This window comes from Carettochelys insculpta, chromosome 2 (genome assembly GCF_033958435.1).
Source record: "Carettochelys insculpta isolate YL-2023 chromosome 2, ASM3395843v1, whole genome shotgun sequence".
NCBI lineage: Eukaryota > Metazoa > Chordata > Testudines > Carettochelyidae > Carettochelys > Carettochelys insculpta.
In genome coordinates this window covers 203,256,210-203,267,597 of record NC_134138.1, presented here as the reverse complement: position 1 = coordinate 203,267,597, position 11,388 = coordinate 203,256,210, and the positions used below count along the sequence as shown (strand labels likewise).

At 39.0% G+C, this 11,388-nt stretch overlaps 1 protein-coding gene across 8 annotated transcripts in view; it reads left to right on the top strand.

The window, feature by feature from the left end:
* The window catches only part of RBMS3 (RNA binding motif single stranded interacting protein 3), a 1,098,743-nt gene extending 1,088,637 nt beyond the window's left edge, over positions 1 to 10,106 (top strand). For all 8 annotated transcript variants that reach the window (XM_074984403.1, XM_074984401.1, XM_074984402.1 and 5 more), the window contains one exon: positions 3,942 to 10,106. In XM_074984403.1, coding sequence (XP_074840504.1) covers positions 3,942 to 3,948 — 7 coding nt within the window. In that variant the 3' untranslated portion in view covers positions 3,949 to 10,106. The remainder of the gene's footprint in view (positions 1 to 3,941) is intronic.
* The last annotated feature ends 1,282 nt before the right edge of the window (positions 10,107 to 11,388 follow it).

Below are 11,388 nucleotides of genomic sequence, written 5' to 3'. Positions count from 1 at the left end.
CACGCGCAACTTGGAGCTGGGGGCTGGAGGAGCTGCAGCGCCGAGAGCTGCAGGAGGTAGAAGGAGCCAGGGAGACATTCAGCTCCTCTCCTGATAATTGGGAGAGGGAGATGGAGGCGTGAGGGGAAGAATGGAGGAAAGGGAAAAAGGGGGAGAGGATAAGAGTGAGTGATGGGCAGGGAAGGTCAGTGCATCATCACACAGTATAACCTTTCAGCTATAATGGAGTTTTGGCATTAATGGACACCTGTTCCCCTCATTAGTTCATTAAATCGAGGGTACTGTATAACTGGAATCTCCATACTGGCTGCCCAGTTTGATGAGTGTGTTCTGAAGAACTTTTGAGCTAACCATGCCCATTGTCCACTTTTCTTTCCTTTAAGTCTAGAACAGTGTTTCCCAATTTTATTTGTCCACAGAACCCTTTTAAACTCCAAAGAATTTTTCAGAACCCCTTTCCCAGGCTCTACACCCCAAATCCCCACTCCCATCACCAGGCTTTACCTGCCTCAGCCCCCAAGTATGCCCCCTTTCCTCAAACTTTACCCTCCATCCTGCAAACTCACCACAGTCCCAAACCTGCCTCCCCATGCCCAGGCTTAACCCCTCTCACCCTCAAATCAGCCCCCAGGACTAATGCATCCGTGGCACTGACTGGGGAGCCTATGCTGGACAGCTATATGCACCCCGTGGAAGGAAGGCTGTGGTGGAGGTGTTCTGCTGGTGGGGATGAGCTCAGCCATGCCTACTAGAGGGGTGTGGCTGCTCAGGCAGGAGTACAAGTGAGGGACTCTCTGCAGCTCTCAGCCCTGCTGCCACTGAAATAATGGAACTAAATTCAGTTGTTTTGATGTCTGGGTCCCTCCCACCTTCCTGCTGACTGTAAAACCAATTAAATTTAATTCTACTGTTTCAGCGGCAGCAAGGCAGGGAGATGCAGAGGAGCCAGCTATTGTAATGGATTTTTTTCATGGAACCCTTATTTTTCCTTCGCAAAACCCTGGGGTTCCATGGTACGCCATGTGGGAAACACTGACCTGGACGCAGATGGTCTTCTTAAGTCCAGAAGCCCTCTCCATATAGCTGAGGGCAGTTTCTTCTGGAATTGTGCCTATATTGCAGGGATTGTAGCTCTTCTTTGAACTGACTGCTGGATTATTCCACTGTGGCAAAATTCCCATCTTCTGAAGAATAGCCCTCACCTCACATACTCAGGCATTGTATGTCTGTGATAGCAGGAGCTGTTCTCACAGCATTGTTAGTTATATTTAGGGGAATGTCTTTTTCAGACTCTTAAGCGGATGCATTTCAAGCTATCTGGATGTTCCTTTTTCTTTGTTTTGTTTTTGCTGAAACATGGCAGCTCTTTCTGTGTCTACAAGTTGTGATTTCAATGCCATGGCTTGGGAAGTGATTGATACAGGAAAAGCATATGCAATTTCTACTTTTAAAAAAGTTGAAATATTTTTTTCAAAAGCCCCCCCTACAAAAGATCACCTCAATATTTTTTTTCAGTTTAAAAGCACATTTAACAATAGTGAACATGATGCCCAGTATAAAACAATAATTTCCATAGAGACAGAGAGAAAGTAATTAACCTGGTTAGATAGGTATTGTCATCATTTGTAGCCCAGGGAACATGCAGAACCTATAGGAGTTTTCTAGAAACTCAGGAGAGAGAGGTTATAATCACTTTTTCAATTATATTTATCTTTTTGTGAACTAACTTGAAAATAACCAACAAATGGATGAGTAATGTAAAATTGAACTGTGTATAATAAAGATTTTGAACTGGGTCTGTACGTAAGACAAAACTAGAAAATTGGGGTAAATTTTTCTCTTTCTTGGCCTGTGAAGAAATTATTTCACTTACTCTATTAGACTGGTTTTTAATAATGGGTTTACCCTGGTGTGTTCAGGTTTAAGGGCAATAACACGGAGTCAAAATAAACCTCAGCATAAATCCAGTAAAATGGATACCATGGATTAATTTGGCTCACTAACCTCTGGCTCTGAGCAAAATATTTTACCTCATTCAGAAGGTACTTCAGCCATTTTAGACCAAAGATATCTCTTCCCCTGCAAACCTTCCTCTATATTAGCATATGCAAATGTAAAATCTTCAAAGTGAAGTTATATCAAATTGTTTTGTCTCGGGAATGCCACACTATGAGCAAAAGTCTGTTTTCTGGAAAGCAGCTTTCAGTAGGAGACAAAGATTTCCAGGTTCTCTGCCAGGATAAATCCAGTACCAAATTAAAGCAGGCATGGTGTTTCTACTGGGCAAGACAGTCTACTATTGAGTTCAGATTTTTGGTGCTGCAAGAAACTTTCCAAGGAAACCCACAGTAACTTATACACACTAATAAGAGCAATGCTTGCAATCCAAACGCTGCCCTTGAATGGGCGCTATAATCACGGAAGGTGGCTAGTCAATTCTGAGTGTCTGTGTATTCTGAACAGCTGAAAAGCAGCATTAAAACTTAGCACAAGGATGACCAAACCGCCACAGTGCAAACAAGCATACAAATATGACAGATCCCGCCTTTACATGAGGGCTAACTCCTAACACCAGTTAGCTCAGAATGCTGAAAAGAGTGGCAAAATCTTTGGTTCTAAATGTTACTTGGCTTGAAGAGTCTGGGGCTCATTGGCACAGGTAAGACACAATTCTGGTGGAGTAGGAGGTGTAGGAGATGCAAGTCAGTGGTTTTAGTGGCTGCCTCACAGGAACCTCTAAGTCTAACGTTTGAGGAACCTGCTCTGAAGCATAGGAGGATGTTTCTGAAATCCACTTACAGCTTCCATCCTTTTGATTGGAATCCAGGACCCTGCTATGAGTGATCACCTAACGTTACCCGCTAAGTTTGCAGGAACAGAATGCCAACAAGTATATGAATACATAAATGATTTGGAAAATCTATAAGGAAATAAATATTATATTTCATCATTGCTATGCCAAAATGTCTGTTGTTTATTGGAAAATACTGACGGTAATTATTTCCTAAAATGATTATAGAGATCTTTTTTGCTAAATTTCATTTTTGTATTAAAACTAGTTTTATGTTTACAAGTCCCAGAAAGGGGCCCATATGGAAAATGCTTTGATTCATTAAATTCTTTTCTTTTCCAAAAACTGAGTTAAAGGAACAAAATATCGCCCAACTGAATATTTTAATATTTAGCAAAAGGAAAACTATTGGCTTTTCTTATGTTGAATTTCCACCGGGAGAGGAGTCACACAAAAGAGCTGTAAATCCCTAAACATGGAGGTTTACAAAAGCAGCAATAACCATGCCTTATCTGTAGTAGTATGGATTACATAGTTATAGACAAGATTTATGAATGGCATCTCTACCCCCACAAAAATATCCTACTATAATGGCATGATTATGTTTTTTTGTATATTTATTAGCAGCATGAATGTTTCAAGTAAATCAGCCATAGCTGGCTCCATAGGCAAACTGTACAATTGCCCAGTTGTTTTTGCTATCAGAAAATGTTTTCTTATCTCTGAGTTGAATTTCTTAATTTTAAATTTAGCCTTCATTTTAATACTAGCAACCACAATCAATAAGTGACACTTAATTGAAAGAGAGTTCTCGCTCTTATTTTATTACCCTTGAGGTATTTATGTAACACTGAAGCTTTAACGTGATGTAAATACATATAGTCTCATTTGGATGTACTGGGATGTGCATACACCACAGCATAAAAAAGAGTAAAAATCCTTCTATGGACTCAGTGGAAATGCCTCTAATGCAGGATTTTTCAGCTTTTGGCCTCACTATTTTCAGTTTAGTGGCTGCACCTTATTTAAACAGCTGCAGAGTTAGTTTGGCTTGGATACCTTTTAAAGGGATTTGGGTGGAAAAAAGAACAGGAGCCTATTTCAGAGTTGTTTTGACTTAATGACCACTTCAATTCAATTGTTTTCACAGACAATAAACAGGACTGAAGAATGTCGGTCTCAAATTTTTTGCCTTGAATGGAGAAACTTCATTGAACAAGAAGTTGGCTTCCAGTTTGCACAGGCGTCAAATGAATGCTTTTTTTTTTTTGCCTTGTTTTTTTTTTAATTTTCTACTTTCCCAATGAAAACACAATGGTGTTTTTAAGTGCTGTGCAAATGGTTCCGTCATGTAGTCTGACTGTTTTATTTTCACTATTTTTTAATTAAAGAAAAGACCCAGAGGAAAAACACTGGGTTGACATTTCATCTGAATGAACATTTGAATTCAGAATTTACCTGTACATGTAACTAGATTTTCTTTTTTTTAACTTCAAAATTGAGGATGTCAAGAGGGAGCAAGCTGACAAGAAAACTAAATTGTCTTCCTCAAAAATTAAGCTACTTTTTTCCTCTCATTTTTTTTTTCTTCTTGTTTTAAATCTAGTGTGGTTTTGGATTTTTTTTAAAGAAATGTTTAGGTAAGATTTATCTTGAATCTTAATTGCCTTAATTTTAAGGACGTCAGAGGCTTTCAAGGCAAGCTGTCAGTGTCTTGTTAGAAAAAAAGAAAATGAATTGAAACTTGCTCACACTGGTTTCAGCGGGTGCGAAAGTTTAACAGACTGAAATTTTTGGGGGGTGAACAACAAAAACTGTACATTTAAAAGAAAATGCTTTTCTTCTTTTGGAGAAAACTTGTTGATAAAGGAACTGTGGCAACTGTAAGGATTGGAAAAATGCTGGAACTTTTATGAACTTTGTCTTAAATGTTGACAGAAAAAATTCTAGAAGGCTAAAGCATTTTACAGTAAAGTTATTGAAGTAAGAAAAAAACCTGCATTACAAAGAATGCAGGGTTGTTTTCTTGCAGAATGCAGATTTTTTTTATTTACGAAGCGTGATCGCTAGCAAAAGCATTAGTGCTTTTTATCTGCAGTCTTTTTTATGAGCTTTAAGAAGTTTTTAGTCTGCTTTGCTTGTCACATTGCAAAAACCTAGCTTAAGAGCATTTAAAAAACTTAAGTAGATAGGAGCTTATGGTCAAAAAAGTGCAAAAAAGCAATAGATAGAAGAAATTGTTGACAATTTCTGTAGTCTTTCCTAGTTGTGATCAAATGCAGCCTATGGATGGCCTATTTTATACCAAAGATGAAGTGACACCCTAACAACACAGTCCAGAAGATAAAGGTTTTTTTTTTCTTTTTCTTTTTTTATCTTTATTTGACCTACATGGCCGGACCAGTTCTTACTTTCTTGTTTGTTTAAACTATCTTCCACTGGTTTTTTACTTACTACATATGTTTGTAATGAGAATTTCGGAGCAGGTGGTACTACAAGTTTGTGCCTCCTGTATTTTGGATCATTTCAGAGTGTGAGGAGATCTGGGTTACTCACTATCCAGATGGGCTTTAATGTTTATGTGTTTTTTGTTACATTGCCTAATCTTTTGTATTTCTACAGAAACTACAGTCTTCCTTCTGAATTCCAACATCCTACAGGTTCATTTCCTCACCTCAGTCTTGTCATCTTGCAGCATGCATAGCCACCTTGATTCTGTGTATGTTCTTCAGTAATGCATTTGAGTCACCTAGTAGATACCAGAGAAAGCAAACTTAATCTCTGTTCTTATTTTAGCTCTCCCATTCAAGCAGAAAGTTAAAATTACTCATGGCAGTGTGCTCTTGAAGGCAGGAAGTTGAAAATTATTTTTCTCACCTATGATTTCTGTTGTCGTAATACGTTGGCTGACAATCAGTAATTGATAAAATTAGTCAAAAAGATGATAGCAGATAAATTAAGTCCTTTGAAATCTGTATTAGGAATGACATTATTGCACAGAGAAATCCTGTTTAAAATCCTTGGATCTTTCCAAACAAACAAGGGGAGAGCTAAGTTAGAACAAGATGAATGTTCTCGTTTTTCTTAAAACAGCAGAAAATTCAAAGAAAAGCAGCATAGCTATATAATCTAAACCAAACATTTGGACACATTAATCCGTCAAAGAAAAATAGGACACTTCACCATATTCACTGTGGTACATTAGAAACAGGGTATCCGTTAAACAATAAGTTATATTGCATCAAACTGATTTAGCCACCCTTATAAAAATATTCCTTCAACTGTGTTTTTTAAATCACATTTTTTTTAAAAAAAATTACTAAACTCATTACCTATATTTTAATGTAGTGGGGTGTGAGAAAGTATGGGTTACACAAGGAAATGGCTGCTGAAACAGCAACATGTGAAAAAGAGGGATAAAATCTTGTCTGGTTACATGCCAGCACCGGGGCTGGTTTTCAGAAGGGCTAATGTACTCCCAGTTCCTGTTGACTCCATGTAGAGTTGTGGGAAATCAGGCCCACAACAGACATGGGTGGGAGGGAAAGGGGCGGGAAGTAATGTTTCCGTTCGACAGAAAGAACTCTAGCTTTGTCCTTTCTGTTCCACATGCTTCCTCCCTGCTGTTTAATTTTTGTCTCGGTCTACACTTGCCCCCAACTATGAGTTGAGGAGTAAAGGCACTTTGAAGTCGCATGGGCACTTCGAAGTGCCTGCGGCTACACGCATGTCAACACTTCGAAGTTTGACACCTTGAAGTTGCCGCAGGGGAGAATTAGCCTACTGAAGTGTTGTATATTCATCACAGCACCTCATTAGTAATTTCCCATCACCCTGATTAACATGCCCCCTTCAAAGTTGGAGGCAAGTGTAGACAAGTCCTTTGTGAATGACAGTAAAGTTTTGTCCTTGGAAAAGATATGGGAAAAATCAAACTCGCCTTATTTTCTTCCTTTTTACACTCTCTGTGGGAACTCTTTATAGAAGTAGAGCTCCCCAGGCACCACTGAGTGGAATATAAAATAAATACATGTTGTTCTGTCTCTGTATAAATTCTAATGTGACACAAATAAAGGGTCTCATTTACTATCAAACAATGAGGCTACAAGGTAGCTACCATGTGGCTGATGAATATGCTGAGGTACCTTCCTGTTTCTATTCAGAACTGTGCTGCTTTATTTATACATTCAGAAACATTTTTATTATTATTTTACGCAAATAAAATAAACCAATCTCAGTGTTTTTTTATTAAGCCAGACAGGCAGAGATATCAGGCTGCCTGTCACTTTAAACTGTAATAAGTACAATCTGTGTTAGAATTGTTTAACTGTTTGCCATGATACATTTATTATGGTTGAAAAAGCAAAAAAAAAAAAATACAAAAGGGGTGAGGAGAAAAAAGTCTATAAATCCAAGTAATCATCTTACTTTATTGATCCCAATATTGATTAATTGGTACTTAACAATAGCTCATTTGTTATAAAAAGTTACGTATCAGCAGGAAAGAAATAACACCTTCCAAATACAGAAAATGCTTCAAGGGAAATCATTATTCGTAAAACTCAAGGATGAAGCAAAACAAAACAGATGAATGCAGCACACCCATCTGCCCTTTGGGTATCATGAAAACAGAGATACCCAATTGCTTCAGACAACTGAAATTGATTTCCTTTGTGTTATGGCTGACAAAATTCTTAGTAGCTTTTTTTAAGTGCTGAATTTGTGTATTCAGCATCTGTGTCATGCCAAATTAGCCTTAAATATTGGGGTGTTCCTGAAAGGTGGCAGAAACTACTCCAGAAGTCTAAGGCAAAGCTGCCTAACTCAAGTGTCTGGAAATAAAATCAAATCCATAAGCTGAACTGCTTTCCGTCACATCTGAACTGTTGTAAATAGTCAGTTAGACATTTTTCTTTCTTTTCAACTAAATGAAAATGAGAGGTGTCAGATATATGCTGGGAAATTTGGAATACATAGTTGTCACTGATGTTTGAAAGATAATTGGTATGATGGAACTGAATACAGTATATAATATATTGTACTAGGAGATGCTAGTGACATATCAAGAGCCTAATTCAAGGCAGTGAAAAGTTTTATTGTACCAAGTGAACAAAATTGCTTAGGGAGCCTTCTTCCTTTCTGGCTCTAGTGCTGATTTTGTTAGCACAGGTCACCTTTGAAAGACAGGCCTAGGATTTTGGTTGCCTGCATTTTTCCTTCCACTGAGACTCTCGACATGTCCCTACTGGATAAATACTTATATGGTTCTGTTTGCCAAGGGGTTTACACTGTCTTTCTGTGATAGTTGATAACCTTATTGTAATGCAGAACTAGATGGTATTTTAGAGCAATTTCATCATGTTGTATTATCTTCTGCTGTGGATGCATGCACAACTGTGGAAGATGGCAGATGGTGATCAGGAAAGTGAGGGATTCTGCAATGGGATTAAGCATTAAAATGGATTTTTACATGAGTAAAAATCAAATGAAGGGAATTATTTATGTATGTGTGTGTACCAAAATTCAGCAAATTTAAGGAAGCCTGCATTGTAATAAAGTTTATTTTTAATATGTCATAGTATTTTGAGCTATATTATGTTGTCTATGGTACTGAAGGATGAGATTAATACTAAATGTGTAACAAGCTGCCTTGGTTCATAATTTTAAGTTTGATGGTGCTTATCAGTCAGGCTCTTCATTTTAATGCTGAGGTTGACATGAGTGAAACAGGTTTAAGGAGACTCATTGAACTGTACCTATGGTAAGAGTCATGCTAAAGAGCGATAATAGGCTTAAAGTAATGAATCAATCCACTTTTTAGTCATGAGACCAAATGTGGTAGTAGAAGATAGTTATGATTGACCCCCATACAGTCAACATTTCTTTTCAGAACTTTATTCAACATGAAATTGGTCTTGATGTAAAAGAAGCGTCCTTGGGCAAGGGATTTTAGAGATCTAGGAAGCTCATTTAAGCTGAGGAAATACTAACAGTGGGGTGGAAATACAAAAGAAAACAGAAACCCACTGGTGGTTCCAGTGAACCTGGCTGTTTTGTTGGATGGCATTTCTTTGCTCTACAGTGGTGGTGATTCCTTTCATTTCTGATACCTGCAAACAGGCAATCCTGCACAAACATTAACAGGTGAAGGGTCAAATCAGCAGCACATTTGGATGTTCCTCAACAAAGTAGATTTCTGGAATCCTCAAACAGCAAACCTGGAGTGTGAGTCGTGGGGGTGGCGGGAGGGAATTATTTTTCTCTCAAAAGCAGCACTCGCTTTCCACTTCAGTCATATCATTCACTTACCCTGGAATGTTGTTCGCACCTGTGAGACTGTATGTCATGCCTCAGAGAATGCAGAAGAGACCAATAATCTCCATTGTTTTGAACATGTTCTTTGTTAAAAAGATGACAAACGCTGTAAAAAATGCTGCTTTTGCAATAACGAGAAACTCTTTTGGGGTTTACACCAGTTATGTTTGTTCTTAGTCTACGCCTATGACATTTGTGTTTCTTTTACTTTAATAACTGTTTGTAAGGAAATGCAAAATCTTGGTTGTTGACAGGTCCACAAACCCATTTTCCTTCTATGGCCAAATCCTGTTATGGTTCAGCACTTCCTCAGAGCTTGGCCCATTGTTTAAAAAAAAATCTGCTCAGCATTTACTATATTTTCAGAATATTGGTTTCTGTCTCTTGGGTGACATATTTACGTCTGGTGGATTTTACAGTCATGTATTTTGAACAGCTCCAAAAATGCAGCTTAGAAAGGAGAACATGGCTGATGCAACTGTTACTAAAGGTGCTTTATCCCAGGAAATGAGTAAATCCCTCCCTCTTTCCCCCATCTTTTTTAAGAAAAAAAATCTGTAAAAAACAGGAAGCATCCAGAATTAATATTGAAAGATTTAATTTTTCCATTTAAAAATAAATAAAAGCTTCTATTTAACAAACCTCAAAGTGGCTTTAAAGCTAGATGAATTCTCTATCAAGAATATGTTTCACATAAATGAAACAGGGGTTCTTTAAAACAAACCTTGCTGTATCCATACTGTAGGCCAAAGAACCTCTGTGAGCCATTTAAGTTATAAATCTTATTTATAATGGCATAACTGTGCTGATTTCTCAGACTGTCACTGGAAGAGCTGTACTGCTATAATTTTCTTTCTTTTTTAATTTTTGTTTTCCATTTGTACCACAACCCTAATAGCTGCCATTTTCCCACTCCTGGGGCTTTCTGTAGATCAGTGGATGTTAGGTTTAAACTTCTGTTTTCTTTGATGAAGCTTTCAATAAAAAAAAACAAATAAAAGAACAGCAATGGGTGGCTGCGTGTTCTTGTGACATATCACAACAGAGTCTCCCTGAAGCATTAAGCCCTTTCAAATGCACAGAGATGTGTGGGGAACTTCAGCACATTTTCCTTTGCCCAGTCTCTCATCATACGGATGTAAGAATTCAATCTCCTGAGAGCGAAGACTGCAGCTTCTCCTTAATGTTGGGATGAAAAATCACTGTGGGTTAGAAGATGGGATTGAGTGGAAAGGTTCTTTCCTGATGAGGCCTGGGGATTAATACTAATGTTCCCTATACTCAGAGACCCTCACCTGCATACCATATACCCACCAATTAGAACATTCCTTTGTTTCTAAGGCTTATGTTGCATGAGTTAAGTTTTTAAAAGCCTCAGATAGGACTTGGGTGCTCATCCTTTTCAGTCCTGAGGGCTGAAGTCCTGGCACCATATACGGCATGGGCAGAAGCAGTGTGCCCGTCCCCAGATTGCCCATGATGGGCCTCATTTAGAAATGAAATTAGAGGGAAAATGAGCCCCCATCTCCTGCTGTGTCTCCCACTGGGGAGCAAAAGCACTTGCTCAGTGGGCAGTTTTCCTCTCCCAGCCATGGCCACATATCACATGGGTTCTGGGAATACTGCTGACGAGATCTCCGCCATCAAGCATTTTCACTTCCTTTCCACTCACATGCTTCTGTCGGGCCAAGGGCATTCTTCATGCTTCTCCCTCCCCATTGTGGTTGTTGTTTTCAGTGGGCCAGCAGGTGGCCGAAGATCTCTCAGCTTCCCTCATCTCCAAGCCTGCAAGGGCCAGGGACATGCCCTCAAGATGTCTGGAGCTGTCTGGGCCTCTCTGACCCTTTGACCCCTGGCTCTTTTTGCCCATTGAGCTACCTACCCACTGGTCTTTCTCCTGTTCCCTTGGGCATGACCATAGTGGCTCATGAAGATGGAGGAGCAGACCTGGAAGTGGAACAGGCTCTACTTGCAAGCTGATACTGAGACACCACCTGCTCCTTATCACAGCGAGACAAAGGGAGGGAGAAAGAGGTGGGAAGCTGCAGCTAAAGAGTTTGCAGACTAATTAATCCGAAAAGCAGAGAAATCCAGTGTCTAGGGAACTAGACTGGGAATCAGGAGACCTGGATTTTCTTCCTGGCACTGCTGTGACACCAAAATCCATCTGCTCGCAGTGCTTCTGTTTTCCATCCCATTGTGTGGCTTGCTGGGCCCATGGGGAGCATTTCAAAAGCATATGCCTGACATGGTCACATGCATCTCATTGGAAATCATTCAGA